Genomic DNA, 22,714 nt, shown 5'->3' with positions numbered 1-22,714 from the left:
TGATTTTATGTACCCAAATGTCCTAGTAGCCAGCAATTTAACTTGTTGCCTTTATATCTTGGCTGAGGACTAGGTATGCCCCTTCTGCTGTTTCTGCTCATGCAGATTGTCCCACTGAAATGATTCAAGGCCTCATGGTCTCGTTGGGTACAATCCTTACTGAACTGCCAAGGGCCTTGAACTTAATTAGGGACTCCTCGGGGCAGGTTTGATGCCTAGGACCAGAGGGGCAGTTGGATGTAAGTTCTGTGGAAAGCATGATGGATCGGGATCTCATCCAAATGGGCTTTTATAAAAAATGACAAAGACACCAACATTTTTGGTTAATAGTGAGGTAGAGAGGCTCAGAAAGGAAAGGACAAGGCATCCTGACTCACGGGCAGCTGGTGTAGCCTACTGAGCAGAGCACTGTGCTTGGCCTTTGGGAGCAGAAGAGAGAACTATTTAAAGGCAAACAGTTCCTTGGGTCTCCCAGCGGGACAGCACTGGCTGGGTGGTTGGACATGGCATGGAGGCTGAGCATCAAACACCTGCGTGTCGTCACACGAGCAAGCTCTCCTTTGGGTGGGGATCTGCCGGCAGGGGGTTGTTGGACAGGCTCAGTGGAGGGTCCGTGCTCCACCAGGGTCAACTCAAAACCAGACCAGACAAAGTGAAGGAGGTTCCCTGGTGTTTCATAGACCCCAGCCATGGTTTCCTTGAAGGTAAGGACACGGACATTTCACCTTACGGTGCTAAAGCCAGACATCTGTATATTTATTTCATAAAACGTAAAAACATCAGATGAGTGTGACCTACCCTCATGCTGATGGCTAACTCAAAGAATAAGCAGGGTTTGAAATGCTCAGTTCCTCTCTACAGCAGTTAACAGGAGCAGTAACTTCTGAGGCCGTACTTCCCTCCCCCTCCCTTGATCATCTCAGCCTCCTGCTGTTATTACTCACTTGTGCAAGGTGCTACTGAGCCCTGCAGAAAAAATAGGAAATTTTGTACCTTTTAAGCTACTGTTTTTGTCTAAATCAGCCTCTTTCTAGAAGAGCAAACACAACTATTGAATTTCCCTAGCCCCCTCTCTTAAAAAAAAAAAAAAAACACTCAGGTAAAAAATACTAAAGCTATCCTCAGTTATTAGCCATTTTTCACTGACTGAAAAGAAGTTGCTAAAAATATGCATTGGTATTAATGCTGTAAACACCTCGAGGTTTGTACAAAAAATCCTGGCAGAAGAAGTGAAGAGCAAATCCTGCACATAAAAGAAACCATTTTTGCTGCTAACTGGCAGATTCTGTATGCAGCGTGCTTGGAAGGGCAATTAGCAGCGTTTTCCAGCAGCCCTCCTGCCAGAATAACACTTAATGATGTTAATAACCACGCAGGAAAGTGTTTGAGAACTGAAATACGACAAAGCAGCACGGATCCAGCCTCGTGTGTTTTGAATGCATCTGCCGCTTTCGCTCCCGAGGCTCTCAGACAGCAGGTGTAATTAGGTTATTTGGACAGCGAGGGGACGGGAAGAAATAAGGGTAATGATATACTCTGAGCCAGTGTTTGTACAGAAGCACTCGGCAGCCAGGAGCACAGCCAGGTTTTTTTCAAAGGAGCTCAGCTCCCAGCAGCTCTGTCGGAGCCGTGGAGCCGCAGGGCATGTCTGCAGCGCATCGTGGTGGGGAAGCAGCCGGTGCGTGTACCTGAGGCAGCTTTCGGCTGCCTGGGCTCGAGAACCAGCGGCCGTGACGGCTCAGCAGCTCTGCAGCAGATCGCCAGCGTTGCCAGCTCCCTGCTGGTGCCCCAATCCTGGAAAAGCAGGTGCTGGGAGCTGGATTTTCAGGTGGGCTGTCTGAAGACAAACCCATCGTGGTAGCCGCCTTATAGTGCAGCATAGACTTGCTTGTGGAAGCATCAGCTGGCTGCAGGAGGGCTTCAAGGGCTCCACGAAGCTTCCCTGGCTGCATTTGAGCTACCTGGAGTGTGTGCTCTGCAGTGCCCTTGGCAGGGATGCTGTAGTGTGGGAAGGAGCCTGCACCCAGCCACAGAGAGAAAAACTCACACTGGAGGAAGAATATACACATGAGAGTGATGTATACATTAATGAGTGTGTGGCTATTTACCTATAAAAATGCAAAGAGTCAGAGCTTCAGTGCAGGTAGACCCTTAGCCACCCTGAGCACCTACTGCACTGCCCAGGGAAGCAGCACAGCCCCTGCCTGCGCCATAGCCTGGTTTGCTTGGCCACTTGTGAATATCTCATGAATTAATAAGGCAGCCTGTATCCACGTTACACTGGGACTTGGGGAAGTCCAGACAGCTGTAGCTCAGAGCGAGCACAAATATTTAAAATACTTCATGTATTTGAATAGCTCTGCTGGTTTATGATGCTTTGCTGTAGCCATGTGCTTAAAAGTTCTCAATGTTTGAGCCTTTGGTTGTGTTTCATCTGTTAAGCTGAATTAATGCTTATTAGGTAGGTGCAGAATGGTTTGGGGACAGTTTTCCCCAAAAGAAGGTTGTCTGTAGCATGGAGGCAGATCTCTTTACTGCAGCACCCCATTTTCTGCTATGCTCCAAGTGGAAAAACAAATGTTCTTGACTAAATGTTAGTTGGCACAGCTCTCTTCCAGGAAAAAAAAAAAAAAGAGGCAGGCTAATTTCATTCCTTACCTAAGAGGCTCCAAAACAAAGTTACTACACTCCTCTGTTAATTAAAAACTTCGTTTAACGAGCTGTCAGCTACAACAGCCGGCTTCGCTTTGTGACCTTGCTGCTGTTCGTCAGCTCACAGGAGCCTGCAGGATGCGCTCGCAGGTTTCTAAAGCAAACACGCCACAATTGCTAGGCAGAGGTCAACTGTGCTAATGCAGTGATGTGTAATTTGCAGGACGAGCTTCCAACATGAAGTTTAAATAACGTTCTCCCTCTTTTCCCAGATCAGGTCATATTTATCTGAAATCTCATGAGATGATGCTCCATAGTGTCCATCATTTTAGTTGTTTCAGGGGAAAAGGCGGTTGGCTTTCTAAATCGTTGATTAAATTAGGAAGCCGTCTCTCTGAATTTGGTGTGGTCAGACTGGGGAGGTGTTTTTCCCACCAGGAAGGATCTCCCCGCGGGGATGATGGATTTACTCCTCGCCCCTAGCACAAGGCAAGGTTTCTCCTGCTGGGTCTGGGTGTTAAATCTTCATCCTTTCCATTCGAAGAAGGGCATAGCTATCGGACTTTTCTGTTTTGTCTTGTGGGAGATACTGCTTGAGATATTGCTGCTGAAGCATTGCAGCTGACAGCTGAAACGCTACGTCTGAATTTATGTGCGAGGCAAGATGGATAACGCAGCCTCAGATTAAAACAGACATGCAGCGCAGCAGGGCAAGGGGGAGGCTTCTGAGGACTAACAGGAGGTGTCGTGCTGGTTTCTGAAAGGTCCTGGGTCTAATTCTGCATTGCTTCCAGGCTGGGCCTTTGTGGTATTCGTATGCTAGGATAAACCATAAGGAGGAACAGCAGTATTGCAGAATTATTACATCATCTATCAGGGAGTGTAATGATAGGACAAGGGTAACAGTTTTAAGTTAAAGAATGTAGGTTTAGGTTAGATATAAGGAAGAAATTCTTCACGGTGAGGGCAGTGAGGCCCTGGCGCAGGCTGCCCCGAGGAGCTGTGGCTGCCCCATCCCTGGCAGTGCCCAAGGCCAGGCTGGATGGGGCTGGGGGTGGCCTGAAATGCCACTGAAACTCATTCTTCTAAGAGAATTTAACTTTAGTTTACTCAAAGGTCCTTGGATAGAAATAGGTTTGAGGTCAAAGTCAGCACTGCTGCATCTTGGGTGCTGGTTTGTGGTCCCGTGCCACCCCTGCCCCGAGTGCTGCAGGGGGAGCAGCAGAGGGTCAGCTCTCCCAGGACCCAAACTCACTGAAGCAGTGGGGCCAGGTTTCCAGTTAGGCCTTGAAAAATGCAACGTGCTCCCCTGTCTGCCTCGATAGGCTGCAGGTGAAAGTCTTACATCCGCAGGTGGCTGTCCTGGGGGCACGAAGGGACTCAGCCCTTCTCCAGAGGGGCCTGACCACCAGGCTGTTATTCAGGGAAGGGGAGGGAAGCCACCTTGTCCCCTCTTCCTGAGGTTTTTACAAATCTCATTAAACCTTTGCGTTACACCCGAGAGATGTGAGTATATATGGGACCCCAGCCCTAACCATTAGGCTGGGGGGACCTGAATTTCAAACGCTAGCCTTGAAGTTGACCCAGAGCCATGTCTGCTTAATCTGACCTGTGGGAGGCACACAGGGTTACACTGTCGAGGATAACCACATTTGTTTCTTAGCTTGTATGAACGGGGAGAGTCCACCTCCTCTTTCTCAATGGGGAGTTGTGTGATTTAATGGATATCTGATGACAGAAAAGTGTCTGATCCTTAAATACTGCTGGTGATTCTGTAACAGCCAACCCTGGGTATCTGCAGTTGTGCATCCTCTGCTCTACACCGAGCTCTAGTAATGAGCGACCTTTTTTATAACGACAAAATGTTTAATGTCACGGTAATTCATTTTAAATCTATATAAAAATCTTTCAGAAATGGAGCTGCAATTTTCCACAGGTCTGAGGAAATGCGTTTTCCTTTAAGTCTGTGGAAGTTAATTATTCAGTACCTTTGAAATTTAGACTCTGTATTTACCTTCTTAGAGCAATTAGGCAGAGAGAAGGAGTTTTTCAAGGAACAAAGTATGGAGGGATCCCTGACACTGCTTGGAGTTCCTTGGAGTCAAGACCCAGGATTTCAGACATGGTGCAGATACTTAGTTCTGTTGTTTGTCTTTGAAGTTTCTTAGAAGCTCTGTCTGGGCTCTTCAGATGAGGGACACACACACACACTTGCATTTCAGTGCTTAGATTTCAATTCAAATTGGTCAAATTGGTGGCTTTGCTCAATATTTGTCCTCTTGTATAGTTGAGCACAACGTCTTACAATTTCTTGGAGTCATATCTCCCAAGTGGATGCCTTTCATTATGTTTTCCGCTTCTCCCAACAGTTCTTAACCACCTATTTAAGGGAAATGGGTAAGGCTTAAAGTCAGAGAAAGCAGCTAGTGACACTCATTGAAACCCCACACAGCGATAATCTCTTCCCGTGTAATGAAACTGCAGTGAGCTTTATGTCGCTTTGCTTTGTCTGTGCAGATAGTGGCAGCAATAATGGCAATCACAGGAATCGTAATGATGGCATATGCAGATGGTTTCCAGGGTGATTCAATTATCGGGGTAGCATATGCTGTTGGATCAGCCTCTACATCTGCATTATATAAGGTAAGTCACAACTGTTTATTAATATTCTTATTTCTATAACGTTGGATGTTAAAAAATGCACAAGTACAAAGTAAATCCCTATGAAGTAAGTACTTTAATTTATTCACCCCTCCCGCATCATTCGTGTTGTGCCCGGGCAATGTCACAACATCAGAAAATTTACTAGGAGGGCAATTAGTTTGGAGCTGCCAAATACTCAGCGTGTCTTTGCTTTATGAGCCTTTAATGAAATCTCCATTATTATGCTGCAAGGAGTTCGGTATCATGTTTTAATCATTTCCTGCCACCGCGGTTTATTGACACCGTTTCGAGCGGGCTTGCCATATGCAGCGGGAGGAGAGGGAGAATGCGGCGAGCGCCGCTCTCCTCCAGCGAGGACAGATGTCTCGTCCCCGGTCCGCAGTGCAGCTCTCTTGCATATTCTGCTCTCGTGCCAGGCTGGGAGCCCCTGGTGCAGCCTGTGCCTTGCAGACGTGCGGCGCTTTGCCCCCCCTGCGTGAAAGCAGTGGCTGCCCTTGAAGGTGAGGGGTGGAGAAGGGAGGGATGTCTGACCTAGAGACAGGTTGGGCTAAAGGTGGCTGTGGTTATTGCCAGATCAGGGAGGGCAGAGTGTGTGTGAAGACGAGCAGAAGTTTAGACTTGATTGTAGCAGGATGAGAAGTTCCCTCCTGGTTTTAGATTTTGCTGTCTCTCTGATAAATTCATTGTGAGCATTCGTGAGTCCCTCAAAGTGTATGAATTTAGGGTTGTCTAGGGCAAATCCTCCACAAGGCTCGTGCTGCCTTGAAGCAACTCTGAAGCGAGTTTCTCCAGGCTAGACGTTCCTCTCACAGCCCCCCTCCGGTAACTTTCACTGCAAGGACCGCGTTGTCTTTGGCTTCATAATTACACTCACTCCTCTTGGCACTTCGTGCTAAGCTTTGTTGTACAGACTCAACCTTCCCCCTGTTAATAACAACACGGTACTTCTCGTTGTGCTAAAATGCAAGTAAGGCAGAAATCATCCCCAAATCTCCCTTGCAAAACTCTTCTTTAGTGAGAGCCTAGACTGTGGCACCCTGTCCTGGTCAGGGCTGGCCCTGTGCCCGGCTCTCCCCGAAGGAACAGAGGACCCTGTGCAGGAGGACTTTGCTCTCCAGGACAGACGTGAGCCTAAACCCTCCTCTTTGCTCTCCTTTGCAGGTTTTGTTCAAGATGTTTCTTGGCAGTGCAAACTTCGGGGAGGCCGCTCATTTTGTCTCCACCTTGGGCTTCTTCAATTTAATTTTCATCTCAGTTACCCCCATCATACTGTACTTTACCAAAGTGGAGTACTGGTCGCCGTTCTCTGCTGTGCCGTGGGGTTACCTGTGCGGAGTGGCTGGCCTCTGGTTAGGTATGCGATAACGTGTACTCATTTCTCTGTTTCCTCCTCCTGCCCCCGGTACCAGGTGAGCCTCAGACACAAACATTTCCCCCCATTTAAGCAGCAAAGCTCTCACAGTGAAATCTGGTCCCAGTGCAAATGGGTACTCCTTGATGAGTGAGTAACAATTTCATAGGAAGCCTTAACACAAACCTTAGTAGCAGAGAATAAACACGAAGCAGCCTTACTAATTGTCCACGTCTCATCTTCGCCTTCCTACGGTGGTTTTATTGATATTTCCCTGTCTCTGGCACAGTCTGATCGCTATAGATCGAATTTCAAAGGGCTGCATGTACTCAGGCAGCTCCTGGTGTGCGCTGATGTGGACTGGTGTGCACACACCGATATGGGGACCTGCTGGGGTGGGACACTTTGTGTCTTTTCTTGCAGCCTCCATCTCCCCTCCTCTCTTCCACAACACTTCTTTCAGAGCCCCAATGGCTATCCCGTAGCCAGGCAGAATAGCTATTGGATTCAGCCCAGGGTGTTTTAATTTAGACGTATAAGAACGTACTTCCCTTTACTAAAGTCTCTATTATTTCATAATTGAAGAGGTTTGCCTCCACTGCAAGTATATTAAATGGAAACAAAGAGGATGCTAGTGCCAGTACGTAGCCCATAGTGCAGCCATCCTACGGGGTGGCAGGACTGACGGCTGAGGTGTCGAGAGCAAGCCTTTGCCATTCCTTGAAGCTACTCTAACCTGAGCTGCAGCTTCTCTGTCAGCACCCAAGGGAAGAAATATAGGGATGACTTACCACCCAGAGTTCCGCCTGAAAGTATAACCCCAGGCAGGAGGAAACAGCATTGTGGAGCAGACAGACCTGCTCCTTCCACACAGGGGACTGCCACCAGCAGAAGAGGAATGCCTAGGGAGTGCCACACTGCTCAGCACCACCCTTGGCTCTGAGAGCTTGCTGCTCCCTTACGGCAGCACCCTAAAGGATGGTATGAAAGGGAAGTTTTACAATTGGCTTTTGTTATCTCAAGAAAATTGAAGCTGGTTGGGAAGACTGTTACTAAAAACAAAACAAAGCACCCCATAAATCCATAAATTAAAGGCGCTGAGCATTTGTACTTCTCTCAGCTTTCAGCTTGCCTTCAACATGGCAGCAAAACCCTGGTCTCACTACAGCGTGCTTGGTTAACTTCACAGGGTAATTGTATTTACTGCCCATTAGAGCCTGGGTTCCCTGCTGCTATCACCCCATCATACTCACGGGGTCAGGGTGGAGGAAAAATGCCTCGCTCTAATGCTTTTCTGCATAATCATATATTATTTTTTCTGTTTTTTTCCCCAGCGTTCAACATTCTGGTTAATGTTGGCGTCGTGCTTACGTACCCCATCCTGATCTCTATCGGCACGGTGCTCAGCGTCCCTGGCAATGCAGGTAAAGTAATACGCTCCTTGGTTGAAAGAGAAACGTGGTGGCACACAGCAGAGGCACTTTATTGTCTAAATGCTCAAAATCTGCTGCCACATATTTCACAAATGATTCCGTCTCATTCACCTTCCACAGCTGCTCCTGGTGATGGTGGGTGTTTCAGTTAGTAAAAGCCTTTTTTTAAATCCTTATTCTTTGCTGTGGAAGTGATGGGGTACGTCCATCCTGTGCACAGGAGAGGGCAGGCTGGTTGCCACTATGTCTGCTGAGACGTGGCAGGGGGAAGCGTGCCGCTGCCGTGGCTCAGTGCTGTGCTGGTGACCTGCCGTGCAGCACCAGGGCAGGGAGCGTATGTGGGATTTTTGGCCAAAGCTCGTTCTTCTTGAACAGCTGCTCTCTCTGCTCTTCTGATCTCCTCCTCCACCTCCCTGGCCTTGCAACTCGGGGTGTCTGAGCATGTTTTCAAATAGACAGCTATTTATAGGGGTGTGCAGGTCAGAGATGTGAAATGTGGTTGTCGGTACCTGGATGAGGCTGCTGAAGGGCTCAGATGTGCTGTTACTGCGGCTTGTGGAGCTGGGAGGCTGGGCCTGGAGACATCATCTCCAGCTTTCTGACCTCCCTACTGCTGACCTCTGCAGCACAAGGAAATGTTATGCTGATTCAGCCTGCTACAGATAAAGAGTTACCATAAAACACCTTCCCTCTCAGAGCAGAAATGGAAGCTTTGAGGCTAGACTGGCTTTTTGAAGCTCTCTTTTTTGAGGCCATGCCCTGAACCCTAGGAGCTGGTCACTACAGGACTGGGGGCGATGTGGCCTGTATCACAGCCAGAGCACAACACACAGGTTTTTGCCAGGCTGCTCTGATGCTGTAGTTCACCCTGCTGCATTTTGATGGCCTTGTTGTTTCTCCTTCACAGCTGTAGATCTCCTGAAGCACAAAATGATCTTCAGTGTGGTGAGGCTGGGAGCCACCATCATCATTTGCATTGGGTTTCTGCTGATGCTGCTCCCCGAGGAGTGGGATGAAATCACCCTGAGGTTCATCAACAGCTTAAAGGAGAAGAAGAGCGAGGATCACGCCGACGACATCACAGACTCCAGCGTACACACGAGAAGCAGAAGTAGAGCTAACGGGACAGTGTCTATACCACTGGCTTAGGGCTGGTGGACTTGAACTGCACGCGGATGTATATTCTGTGAATATAGCTTAAATTTCCTCACTACTTGTATGCTTAACGATGACATTTACTCTGAGCTGGGGATGAACTGTAAGATAAGAGAAATACATCTATAATAAATGTTTACATTTATACAATTATCAAGGAAAGGGTGTAAATGACCACAATAAAATGTTTTCTAATAAAAACCATTTAAGCTCTTGTCTTACTGATCTGGTAGGTTTAAAATATGGATCAAGTCTACATCACTGGTCTTCTGGTGGCAAAAGTAGAGCTGTTCTCGAGGATACAAATTTTCAACATTTCCAGCTAAGTCTCAAAATTGAACACATGAATTTAGCTTCAAAACATACCAATCTTTCGGTAAGGCAGTGGGTTTGGAAAGCAGCTCCAGACCTCTCACAGAAGTCTCGAGAAGCCATTTGTGAAGGAAGCTGATGTTCACATTGTTATTAGGGATTGTTATCAGAATAATTATCCCGTGTCACGCAAAGAATTAATCTTTCATTAGGTTACACTGTTGTGAAATATGTGATGAAAGCTACTCCACACAAAATAACAGACATGCTGCAGTGCTGTTTGCCCTCTGGTGCTGCACGCTCGTCTCCTCTCCGTTATGTGCTGTGCCTGCAGGCGGTGGAAATCAAAGGCTCGCTCCTGATGCCCGAATCGACGTGACAGCCAGGACATTGTCAGGGACAGTGACATGGCCACGTGCTGCCGGGACACCTTCCCTCCCAGTCTGTTGGAAGCAAGAAATCCCTTAGTGAATGCAGCAGAAGAACCGACCCCGCTCAGGGCTCCCGTGGCTGTGGGCGCCCAGCTGCAGACAGCCTGGGAAGCTCCCGGTGCCACCCCATGGCTTCACCCCCCGAAAGGGACCCAGCTCCCGCACCAGCCCAGCAGCAGCCAGAGCCACACCGAGCTGCACCTCCTTCCAGCAACCTCCTAGATTTGGGGTGCCTTTAGTAAAGCCAAAATAGCTTTATTTATTTATTTGTTCATTTTTTCCTTGCAGAAAAGCTGCGTTCCTGCCTGAACAACGAGCTTCTCATGAGAGATTGAGCACCCCAAATCACCGGCATCCCTGGGAAATGCCAGTTCCCATTTTCTAGAGCTTTTCATTTGGGCCAAACATATTTTTCTTAAGCTCCGCAGTGCAAAACCTTTCAAAAGCCAAAACAAACAAACCAGCCAAGCCAGCTCCTTCCCTAACTCACTGGGTAATTTAGGATGGCTGTTTTCTGTTGCAGCATTCCTAGGATCAGTCATGCAAGATGACTTATATTTGAGAGTGCTTGATATGCAGACAGAAACTTTTTTTTTCCTTTTTTTTTTTTTTTTATTTAAGAAGAGTAGAAGCAACTGGAAAGAAGTGCAGATTGCTGAGCTCTACCAGCCTGCCCGGTGCTTGTGCTTTTGATTTCCAGCTAGGAGGGCTTTTTTGACAGTATTTCTGCCAGAAAAAAAAAAAAAATAGATTAAGAAGGGGTTCATGATGAATAGTATTGGTTATATGATAGCAACAACAGTGTTTGTTATTAAATAAGAGCACAGCCAGCACAATGTACAAGAGTGCTGATTGCACTCTCACCTCTCAGTGGGCACATGTGGGCTTGTGAGTCATGGGGCCCCACATGAACCCCACAATTTAGGGGGACCCTGGCGGCATCATGAGTTCAGGAGCAGCTGTGGCAGGGCTGTGGCAGGGCTGGGGCCGGAGGGTGGTGCAGAAATCACCCTGTCCCCATGGGCGTTAGGGCTTAATGCTGCTGCAAGTGCAGCCATTCGTGGCGATAATTACAAATGCAGCCTTTAATTTGACTCTCTTCTACCTGATGGTTTTTATCGTTAATGTTTGTCCATATAAACTGTTTGCTGCAACCAGCAGAGCTAACAAAATACTCATTTACATTGAAAACTAACAAAACACCATAGCTCAGGCTCTTTTATCACATGGCTACACAACAAGAGCTGGAAGAAACACCTGAACAAGCATCCCCCTTGCGCTAAACCCAGACATGTAAGGTCTGGGTACCCACATAGTCTTTTAAATGTCTCTTCTAGCATTTGAAGAGATGGGCTCAGAGCTTCATCTGCTGCTTTTGAAGAAGTCAGTTGTTAAAAATATCTTGAAAAAGTGACCCGTGCTGAACAGGCGATATGGATGGGACGATGAGGCTGAGAGCAAATAGCACATGGCTGCTGGAGCACCACCCTGAGCCCATTTTGGAGCTGATATGTTCATTTACACTAACAGAGAGCTTTAGAGATGTGTTTTACTGAAATTTTAGTTCCTGCCAAGCTGAACACATGGAGAACACAAACATTTCCTTTTAGTACGCATCGATGAGGACCTTTTGGCAAACACTCATGGCAGCATCCTCAGGCACAGGACTGGATCCTTCAAGGAACCTCATTGTGTATTCAGCAGGGAAAATAACGTGAAATCCCAGCGTTTGAGTCAGTTTTCCCCTGCCTGAGACGTTTCACGGCAGAAGGTGTTACTGTGCCAGCCCGACAAGAGCAGGCTTGACATGAGGCCTAGCACGTGAAGCAGCCCTGGTGTGCGCTCGCAGCCCATCCCTGGGGACCAGCGATGGCCCCAGTGGCCCAGCAGGCAAAAGCTGCAGCCATGGGGCTGGCAGGCACGGGGTGCAGGCCCCCAGCCCTCCCCTGGGGCCAGCCGTTCTACCTGGGCACTATCCAGGGCTGAGGGTGGAAGCAGGGCAGCAGAAGGCTTTCGCCGCTCCTCTTACGAAGCGAGGAGGGTAATTGTTTTCTCTAGAGTGCAGCTCTGCCTTTCAACGAGAGAAATCTCATTAAAAACAAGAAATAAGACAATAAATTGAGGCTATTTTGCTGTTATTTTGGCCTTCTTCACCAGTGTGGATCCCAGCCAGTGAAACGATGCCGGGTTATTGTCCTCTCGTTGTTGCTTGATTTGTTCACACTCCCCCTAAACACACTGCAAATGTCATAAATGACAACAAGACTATTCGCATAATTTCTCTCCCTCCTACTTTACTTGCCAGGGATTTTCATGAACTCCAGGTAGTATTTTGGCAAGAAAAGCACAAAGCACACTTATCTCACTACGCGCACACACACCACCATCTGCTCCTCCGGGGACCTTTTGCCCAGCGTTTTCCTTTCAGACCGTAAGTTTCCCCCACCCCAGTCATGGTGACAAGACGTGATACTCTGAAGAGTGGCTCCTTTCCCTGTGGTTTCAGGCGAGATGTACGTTTTGGAACCAAACACACAGGACATGTGGCTGTGACATTAACTCAAAACACCTTTTCAAGGCGAAAACACCTTTTCAAGGCAGATAGGGGGGGAGCAGCCCATGGTTGCGGCTGTGCATGGGACAGGTGCCCTGTGCCAAATCCCCCCGATACAAACATTGAATTTCCTTCCAAAGGCTGAAGATTTAGCCAAAGAGCTGGTTGTAGAAATACATCCAGGGCCGCCAGCTGCAGTGGTGCTGCTTGCTGAAAGTGACTTGCAGGTGAAAAGCAAAGCTTGGCGCTGCCTTCCCGGCCTGCTCGCGGCTCACCCGTCAGCAGTGGCCTCCTCCTGTCCCTGCTGGGACATGGCCGGGGCTGAGTCAATGTTTAACCCCCCTGGGAAGGACACAAAGGTGCATTCATCCGTGGGAGCCAGCCCCAGCCAGGCGGCCAGCAGGGAGCCCTGTGCTAGAGCACAAGGGTCTCTCTGCCTTCAGGGGGGGCACAGCACGAGGTTTCTTCCTTCTCCCAAAGCCCCCGCTCTACACCATGGGCCTGAGCTCTTCCAAGGCGCACCCCAAGGTGACCAGGGTGGCACCGATGCTCTCCAGCGAGGACCTGCCCGCTCACCCCATCCCACACCCTGCGGTGCTGGGGGGGCCCATCCTGCGCCCGCCAGCCGTGGGGGAGTGGGGAACCCCCACATTTCATGGGCAGCTCCCCCCTCTCCGCAACACCTCCTACGGGAGGGCCTCCACAGGTAAGGGGCAAGGGGGGGGGTGGTCCTCGGGCTATCACAGCGTAACCCCATAACGTGGACCACTGGGCACATCTGTATTACTTTAATTGGAGTTAGATTCTGGGTAAGGTGCTCAGCAAGCAAAATTCAGCATTAAAATAAATTAGAGCCATGTCTCGCAGCAGGGTAACCCCACAAGGCACCAGTCCCGTAGCAGTGTGTGTCCATGCACGTGGTGCTCCAAACCTCCTGTACCCAAAACCTCCCCACAGGCAAGGGAAAAAAATCAGTAAATGCCATTTTCTTTTACATGTTTCATTTTTAGAAGTGCGTTCTCAAACTACATGAGTGATGTATTAGCTCAGCCTGCTGTCTAACTAAACAAAGCCTCCGAGAGAATAGATATTGTTTATTTTACAAGGATTCAATTTGGCTAGTGTTAAATTCCTCTTCCTCCAGTGGGGGGCATCTGTTGTTCCTGAAGTGCAAGGTTAAAAAAAAAAAAAAAAAAATCAAAATGGGCAATTTTTAGGAACGTTTCTCATCAACCCTAACGAAATGCCCTTTCCCCGTATCCCCACGCCATTCCCCAGCCTCCACTCCAAATTCCTGAGTTTTATCCCCAGTTCCCTTCCCTGGGGCTCTGCCAGGTGAGAGCTCAATCACTGCTTTAAAATGGCACCCAAACACAACGAGGCAGGTTTGGGGGAGACAAGGAGGATTGAGAAATTGTAAAAGAAATAGCTACTGCCCAGGTGTTTATTTTTGCAAGCAAAAAAAAAAGGCAACAGCGTCCATCCGAGACCAACAGCGCAGAACAGATCCGGGCCCACTGCTCAGCCTCGTTAAAGCTCAGCTTTAATGACTAACAGGGGATTGCTGGTGTGCAGCACGTTTCCCCACACGTGTGTATTTTGGGCTGGTTTCCAAAAAAGATGAAGGGCTGGATGTCACCCACTTCTTCTGCAGCCAGTAAAAGTGCCAGGGATAGTTCTCAGTTCCACCTAGTAATAATAATAATAATAATAATAATAATAATAAATGTTATTATTAGTAGTAATAATAATGTTATTAGTAGTAATAATAATAATGTCTCAGAGACTGAGCAGCAAGAAGGGACCTGAATCGCTGCTTGGACAAGGACACAGGAGACACGGAGGGTGGTTGTGGTCACGTATGGGGTATTTAAGAGGTTGTAGAGGGAATAAGAGAGGTACGTGGCAGGCAGAGCTGTTAGCAGCCGCAGGCACGGATACATCCACGTTATTTCTGCAGCTAACAATAATTTATGCCCAGTGTTATCGGAGTACACAGAGAGAGATGGGAGTGGGACATGCCAAACAAAAAACAGGGCAGAAAATTGTCACTGGGTACAACACTGGCCCCAAAGTGACTTCACCCTTGTCTTCTCCTTTTCTGACCTTGAAGGGCCCCTTTCCTTCAACACCGTGCCGGCAGATGAAGGCAGCAGCATCATCAAACTGCACCCGCCTCGGCGACCACAAGTAAGGGGTTTGAGGGGCTCCCCTGGCAGAGCTGTATTTTCCCCAGCTGGTCAGCCCATTGCAGATCAAGTCCTTGGGTGAGCTTCTCACCTCCCTGCCCTGCTCTGAGACCCCTGTCACACCGACGATCCCAGTCGTCCTGGAGAGCTTCTCTGCTTTCCCAAAATTCATTGAGCAGTCCGCTGCACGTGTAGCACTAAGGTGACACCCCCACCCCCACCCCCCCCACTGAAGCAGGGGTGCTCTGCTCCAGCCTTCCTTGCTGGGATTAAAATACGCAGCCCTGGCCAACATGGGTGGCTCCGGGAGCACTGAAGGACACCAAGCACTGATGTCCTGAATCGGTGGGAGGATGAGGCAGTAATGAACCCAGCTACACCCTGTAAATTGCCAGGTGTAATCACAGCCTTGCTTAAAAATTTCTTAACCACATGTATTATTTATAGTCATTGATCTTATTTCTGTCCCAGCAGTATTTAAGTATTGTTAGGGCACTGGCAACACCCACTGCAGGACAAAAGCGCTGCTAACCCCACCCTGTGCTTTGGCCACTGCCACTACGGACCAGAGGGAACAGCCTCAAGTTGCACCAGGGGAGGTTCAGGCTGGAAATGAGGAGACATTTCTGCTCAGCAAGAGCAGTCAGGCGTTGGGACGGGTTGCCCAGGGACGTGGTGGTGTCACCGTCCCTGGGGGTGTTCAAGGGAAGGTTGGGCCTGGTGCTTAGGGACATGGTTTAGTGGTGACATTGGTAGTAGGGGGGTGGTTGGACCAGATGATCCTGGAGGTCTCTTCCAACCTTAATGATTCTGTGATTCTGTGATTCTAACTGCCAGCAAAAGCCCCTTTCCTTGCAGGAAGGCTTCCAAAGGCATCGCAGAGCAGGACGGCATGGCCCTTGCAAGGACCATGTTCCAGCCCCTGACACAACTTTAGCCGACAGCCCAAAAATTTCCCTTCCCTGCAGGACTCGGTTTGCCTTCAGCCTCAGCGGTGTCTCTGAGTGATGCAGCTTGTGGTGTCACATGCTGCCATCTAGTGCCATTTCTTTCAGCTTCATACTCAGTTTTGTGCGCACAAAACCCAACCACAAGCCGTGAGCGCGGGTGGGGAGCAGGACGGGAGGAGCGAGTGCGGTGCAGCGCTGCGGGCACGCGAAGGTTTGCTCCAAATGCAGGTGAACAAGGGAGCAGCAGACAGCACCCCTTCCACTTCGGCTGGAGACACCAGCTGGGAGGTGACCTGCTGGTAGAACCCAAAACAGGGCAGAGCAGAAGCATATATATATATATATATAGGAAGCCACGTGGAAGCTTCCCATTGACTCTAGGGAGCCGGTTTGCTCTTAACTGGGTGTGTTGGGCTGAGCTGGGATTCCTCTCCAGCACTCCTTCACTGCTGCTGCCTTTTATGTCCTGCAATGATGCCTTCATTTACAGGATGCTTGAAAATGACAGCCAAGGCTTTGGCAGCAGTTCAGGGCGGCCAGCCAACAGCATGGCAACGTTTGGAGGACGCCTGCTCATCCTCAGGGGGCTAATGATGTCCCGCATAAAGTGCAAGGCAGGGCTTGGGGATGGGGCCCTTGATGGAAACGGCCTCAAGTTGTGCCACGGGAGGTTTAGGTTGGACATCAGGAAGAATTTCTTCATGGAAAGGGTGGTTGGGCACTGGAACAGGCTGCTCAGGGAGGTGGTGGAGTCCCCGTCCTGGTGGTGTTTAAGGGACGTGGGGACGTGGTGCTTAGGGGCATGGTTAGTGGAGGGCTTGGCAGTGTTAGGCTGATGGCTGGACTTGGGGTCTTAGGTAACTGGGATCTGGCCTTGTCCGACCTGCCAGGAGACATTTTATTAAATTACAATACCTGTGTGTGCTAAGCATTTGCTAAAGATGCCAATCTCCTTCCTGTATCCCAAGCAGCCAGGCCAGAACCAGAGCTGGAAAAATGTCAAGGTAGTTTCGCACCAGGTTTCATGCTGGCATGGAAGGAGGAATGCTGAACACTGTAAATATTGCACTTGCAGAGGCTTGAACCCGCCGGCCTTCCACGGGGGATTGCTCCTGCAAAGCCCTGGAGTCAGCACGACGTGGATGCAGCCCCAAAAGCCAAGGTGAGGACCAGGTGGGGCCTCACCGACCACGCGCAGCCTCCTCTCCCTGCAGGTCGCGATGTCGGCTCAGACAGCCCGCAGCAGAAGCACCTCAGGGGGCAGAAGCACATGTTCGTGGTTTTAATGAGGATTTTCCACCATGCCCCAGAGCTGCGAGATGAACTGCAAGCGCTAAGAAAACCTCCTCTGAATTGCTGCAAGTTGGCCGGGCAGGAAAATGCTCACTGCCTTCATCCGGGGAGCACCCGAGGGACCAGGCGTGGGTTTGGGAGCCCGTAGCTGTTTCTTTTCATTTCAGCACAGGCAGATGTCTTTATTTATGTTTTAAAATCCCTTCTAGGCTCTGGAGAAGAGCGGGCAGAGCCTGAGAGCCCTCCCTGGCAGGCGGCAGCACTTGCACAAGCTGCAGATGCTGGAGCTGACCCGCCAGCGCCGAGAGGTAACGTGGGGAGGGCTCTGGGGAGAGGCCCAGGCTCCGTGGGGTTTTCCCATCCCGGGGTCTCCCCCATGGGCGAGGAGGTCTCAATCCTGTGGCTGGGAAGTGTGGATGAGGCTGGGGAGCAGCCCCAGGGTGGTGGGTGCACCCACACCTCCCCGCTGGGCTGGGGAATGTCCCACACACGTAGGAGATGCTGGCACCGAGAGGCAGGCCCGGCTCCTGCTGATGCCCTGCTCCCTGTCCCCATGCCCACATCCTTCCTCCCCTCCAGAGATGCAGGAATACCCTCCTGCAGGCTCCTTCTCATTCTTTTTTTATCCAGCGGAGTTCTTCCACCCACGAGGTTTTTCCCCCCTAGGAAAAGTTCAGTAATTACTTCTGATTTTTTTCAGTGCTCTGCCCTCGTTTGGCCGTAGCCCATGGAGAAACCACAAACCTCCATCCGGGTCATGTTCTGTCACGTACCCACGCTGGCAAATATGATTTTCCTTACCTAAGCTACCTGGCTGTGTAATTATTTTCAGTGCCAGCCCCCTAATGATATGCCGTGCCGAGTTGTTAAAACGTGTTTGCTCCTCTGCTGCTTGTGCTGACGACTCATTTGCAAACCCAGGCAGAGCTGAAGCGAAATCTCCACAGGGAGGCAAAAATCAATAAACAAAAAATCAAGGAATTCAGCCCGAAGAAAGTCCTTGACACTCGCCAGAGAGGTGACAGCACCAGCAGCCGAGACCTTGTCCCCGCTGAGCACAATCAGCATTTTAATGGAGACCCTGGTAAGCAGAATAGTTTCCCAAGGAGATGTAAAGCTCCCCAGCATCTTAAATACCACCAGAACAGTTTCCCCGTGGAAGCTGTGGAATAGCTATAGGGTCATAAAACCACAGGCTCCTGCAGGAGCCGGTTCCCACCAGCAGAAGATCCTCATCGTGTCCCATGTGTTCCCCATGTCCCTGCCCGGTGCCAGCACTGTGCCACGGGCTGCAGCCCACACGCGTGGGATGGGGATGTCACAAAATGTGCTGGATTCGTAGAATATCACAGAATATCATAGAATATCATAGAATATCACAGAATCGTTAGTGGAAGAAACAGGATCAAGCAGCAGCCTGTTGGATATTGGTGGCAAAGTCCTTAGCTGTCACCCTGTCCCCAGGACGGGGTTTCCCCACACAGCAGCGGCTCCGTCTCTGGCCAGAGGGCTTTGGGGTGGCCTCTCCTCATGCCAGGGGGTGAATGTCCATGCTAGGGGCTGAACCTTCCAGTAAGCCCTCTCCAGACCTGCAGCACCATGTCCCCAGGGTTGTCCAGGTCCCGTCTGAGCCACCACGTTTCTGTGCCGCAGCTTTCTTCTGCCTGGGGGTAAAAGCTACGTGAGAAGCTTGGTTGCAGGAGGGGCTTTGCAGGGCACAGTTCTCGTCCTGGAAAAAAAACACTGGGGGGTTTCCCTTGTGGGAAGGCCACTGGGCAGGGTGTTCTCGTGGGACGGCTCTGCTAGACTTGCTGCCACATGGAGGCACTGGACACGGTGCTCCCCGACACACACAACAGGAATCTTCCAGCATCTCGGGCAGGAACGTGCTTCCTGGGATGCAACGTGGGGATCCAGCCACCCGCACCTGTGGGGCAGTGCTAAACCACACTGCCTCACACCAGGCTTTCTAATGTTACGAAATATAATCCCAAATAGATTATGTCTGGCCTGCCCAGCCCTGGATGTGTGGTCTGGTCTTGCAGGGATTTCTCAGGATCTTCTTTACACACCCCCAGCTGCCCGTAGCGATTGCCACATGAATCCCATGGGCTGGGGCATGGCTCTCAGCAAAATTCCAGTTATTTTTCATTTTCTCCACCAGGAAACAGAGGGGATGGTGGACTCTCAGGGCAGCATGACGGCAAGGTCGGGCTGTGGCTCTGCAGGGAGCCGCGCACCAGGGACCTGCTCTGGGACACCTCCAGCACCGACTCGGGGGGCTGCGAGAGGGAAGAGAGGAAACTTCACCGCAAACCTGCGCTGGTGAGGACCAGGACGGAGAGGGTTTCTCTCTTCGACGAGTTCTTCGATACAGATTTCTAGTGGCGTGCCTCGGGACGTGCTGAAGGACCAAGCCACGGTGCCAGGGTGCGGGCACGGCGTTTGCAGTCAGCAGCGGTGCTGTGCGCGGGGCGGGTGGACAGGGCCACTGGAAACACGGAGGTGGTCGATGGGATCGGTAGTGACAGGTCTGGGTACGTGGCTGCATCTGAACAGCTGGGGAAAAACAGTTTGGACTGAGCAACAGTAACGTGGGGGCAGAGGGAGGAGGAGGAGGCTGGCAAAACAAACAAGCAGAAGCTGGAAAATGTTCCAGCAGAAGTTCCAGCTGGGATGAAATAGTTCCCTTGCCTTTGAGTTACTCGACCTTTCCGCCTAACTTGTTTTCAACCTTACATCCTTTTCTAAGCCACAGAAAAGCAGTTCAAAATGAAAGGTAGAATGATCGCTTTAGGAAGTCTTTCAAATAAATATTTTGGCATTTCTAAAATTCCTTTTTGATTTTTTTTTTTTTTTGAGTTTCCTCTCCTCCCCTGCTCCAGGAAGAGAAATGTATGTATTTTCTTCAGTATTAACCTCCAGTTTTACGGATAATCTTCCAAAAAACACTGGTTTTTGTTCACTTGCCCACTGCATTCAGGTTTCGGCACTGTGCAGAGTGGTGGGAACAGAGGGGTCTCCAGCAGCCCCTGGTGCTGCAGGGTGCTGGTCATCTCCGAATACATTCAAAGCAATGGTGCTACGAAAGATGTCAGTTTTATCTTACAGTTCCCATCTCTCCCACGTGTATTTTTTCATAAAATTCTCTGGCTTTCCATATAAAATCATCCAGAGAGAATTACAACCAGTTCCCGTGTCTCCTACCTGGTTTTCTCCGTAGGTCGGTGAGGTAGCAGTGCATCAGCTTTGTCAGGGAACAGCATAAAGTCATCCAGGCACGTACATAAAATGATTCCCTGGGAACGTCTTCCTGGGTTGCTTTCCCCTTGATCTGCCTAAAACTGACCAGAGGGTAAAATATCCTCAGATGAGCTTGCTGGCTGGCCTGGCCACCAGCGGGGACAGACTGGAAGCCTCATGCAGACAGACAGACAGGCAGACAGACAGACACACGTGCCATTCGCTCACTTAGGCACCACCTAATTAACCCAAGCCCTGCACTGCTGTTTGATTGCGTTTCCCTCGTGTGCCTTGCCTGACTTTAATCTCAGCTGAGTGATGTCGGATTTTCGAATGCACGAGAAGGGAGTTGGGGCTGCTCACCAGGATTTTGGGACAGGGCAGGGACCCTACAAACAACAGGTAGCATCACCACCACAGCTGCTTCCATCTCCTTCTGCTGGAAATCTGCCCCCCTTATTGTTTAACGCAGGGCATCCACAACAACTCGATCCGGAGTCAGTTCTTGTGTGCCCAGGGCAGGGTAGGGTCTGGGGGGCTCAAGTGGAGCGTGTCCTCCCACGGGGCTGTTTTGGATGTGTCAGCTCTATATCCTCAGCCTCCTGGCTTAACATAGCCGGAAAAAGAGCAGAAGACACATTTTCACACGTGTTTAGAGGAATCAGACACCTGTGGCTGACTCGGTTTCAACAGTGTTTAGCCATTTGTCTCTCTTGAACTTTATTGAAAATGAAAAAGCAGGAGCTGGAAGTCACAGCCAAAGCCCCAAATCAAAGCTGGAGCCTCTAGCACAGCTGCCCAGCGCTGAGCTTCTCTGTCCTGGCTTCACCCCTCTCTGTCTTTTCGCCGTCTCTGGATGTACAGCCCATTACAGCACGTCTGCACGCTTCGTGGAGAAAACTGCGCTTTGGAGCAAGCCCACACGCCGTGTGTGAGTTCATGGAAAAGCCAAGAAAACAAACCCCAGCTCAGAGGAGGAGAAATAAGGGAAGTGATTTTAATGAGAAAGGAGAACTGTTAGTGGCTAATGAGTCCTTGTCTGGAGTCTGCGTTTCGAAAATGCCCCTGCGAACTTTCCTCATAAACACGGGCATTGTGTGCGATCTGGAAGTATCGTGAGAGCTTTGGATTCGGTGTTGAGGGTAGGCTGAAAATGTCAATGATTTAATGGGCTGGAACAATTAATCTGGCACTTGTCTGTACACCTGTCCTCTTAATGATTCGACATATCTCCCTTCTGTGTTCCCATCTGTCAACAATTAAGCGATAATTGGTGGAAATGCAATTTATCTCAGATAGAGCTGATTAGTTTTCCAATAATCACGTTGCCAGCGCTTGGGAAGAGTGCTGCCCACGGAGAAGAGCGTGTGGACCAGTCGATCCACATCACAGACTGTGCAGAGAAGGGACTCTGAGCATTAATTTATCAATTTACAGTGTGCAAAATTTGCTCTTATGGAGGCAATAAAGCCGGCCAACCTGCTTTCTGCTTCTGGTGCTCAAAACTGATTTTCAGCCGCTTTCAATTGTGTTAACTCATCATAACCTGTGGAGAGGCAGACAGCAACTCATTCTGTTCTCATGTTTCCTAACATCCTTCCAGAGGCTGGAAATGAAAATGTTTTCTCTATTACTAAAGACGAAACTTAGGCTTTTTACAAATTACAGAAGATGGGAAAAAAAGCAACAACAAGAACCCCACGATGCATGTGCTGCGACTCAGCAAGGAGAGCCTTGCAGAGATGTTTTTCTCTGAATAGCTCCCAATTCCAAACGCTTGATATCATCTCGTCATTTGAAGGATGAGTCACTACTATGTAGGGGAGGAAATTTGCCGCTCGACAGAAGCGAGCACCCGCAGCGCTGGTGCAAGTCGCGCACAAGAGCAGCGAGTTCCTCCGTCCGAGCTTGCTGCCGCGGCCAGGGGAGGCTGGAGCTCTCCTGCATCCCAGCTGGCAGGCACGGGATGAGTTTTGATGGATAATGATGACAAAACCCGAGCTGGGCTGGATTTGGGTGGTGCAGAGTGATGGTCAGAGTGGGAAGAGATGTCCCCTGTCTGTCCCGTGGTGGGATGAGTTACCCTCTGGAGAGGACACGCTGTCTCCTGCTGGCTAACAAGGTGTTGCTGCGATTTCCTCCCAGCCTTGAGACGAGGCTGGAGTCATCCTGTGAGCTAAATCCATCCCCAGCAGGAGCTGGGCTGAGACAGGGGCTGCCCAGCCCAGGTGCAGCACCGTTGGAGAACTGAAGCTGTCAGGTTTCACCAAAATGCCCAAGCATTGAGATTTTATGCAGGTAATGACATGGCCACAGGCATCAGCACAGGGCACAGTCCTGAAGTAGGGGAGATGTAGGTCACACAGATCCCTGCCCCAACACACAAGGGTGTTTATCTTCCCAGTGAAATGGGTACAGGCTGCTTTTGGCATAGGTGGTAATACGGACAGAGAAATGCAAGTTTCTCTCGCTCAGGATTAGCCAGAC

The 22,714-nt window shown here is 49.9% G+C and overlaps 2 protein-coding genes across 6 annotated transcripts in view; both read left to right on the top strand.

Annotated features, from left to right (window-relative positions):
* Nucleotides 1–9,459, top strand: part of SLC35F4 (solute carrier family 35 member F4) — a 109,194-nt gene extending 99,735 nt beyond the window's left edge. For all 5 annotated transcript variants that reach the window (XM_040558847.1, XM_040558845.1, XM_040558846.1 and 2 more), the window contains 4 exons: nucleotides 5,170–5,295; nucleotides 6,478–6,670; nucleotides 8,002–8,091; nucleotides 9,008–9,459. In XM_040558847.1, the coding sequence (XP_040414781.1) occupies nucleotides 5,170–5,295; nucleotides 6,478–6,670; nucleotides 8,002–8,091; nucleotides 9,008–9,249 (651 nt within the window). In that variant the 3' untranslated portion in view covers nucleotides 9,250–9,459. The remainder of the gene's footprint in view (nucleotides 1–5,169; nucleotides 5,296–6,477; nucleotides 6,671–8,001; nucleotides 8,092–9,007) is intronic.
* A 2,852-nt stretch (nucleotides 9,460–12,311) lies between these two features.
* On the top strand, nucleotides 12,312–20,503 carry CCDC198 (coiled-coil domain containing 198). The gene is made up of 7 exons (XM_040557824.1): nucleotides 12,312–12,322; nucleotides 12,996–13,258; nucleotides 14,666–14,742; nucleotides 16,767–16,853; nucleotides 17,194–17,292; nucleotides 17,906–18,068; nucleotides 19,149–20,503. Exons 1-7 carry the CDS (start codon nucleotides 12,312–12,314, stop codon nucleotides 19,367–19,369), a joined length of 921 nt encoding a protein of 306 aa, XP_040413758.1. The 3' UTR covers nucleotides 19,370–20,503.
* Nucleotides 20,504–22,714: the final 2,211 nt, after the last annotated feature.

This window comes from Cygnus olor, chromosome 5 (assembly GCF_009769625.2).
Source record: "Cygnus olor isolate bCygOlo1 chromosome 5, bCygOlo1.pri.v2, whole genome shotgun sequence".
NCBI classification, from domain to species: Eukaryota; Metazoa; Chordata; class Aves; order Anseriformes; family Anatidae; genus Cygnus; species Cygnus olor.
The sequence above is the reverse complement of the archived record's forward strand: the minus strand, read 5'-3'. Positions and strand labels throughout refer to the sequence as shown.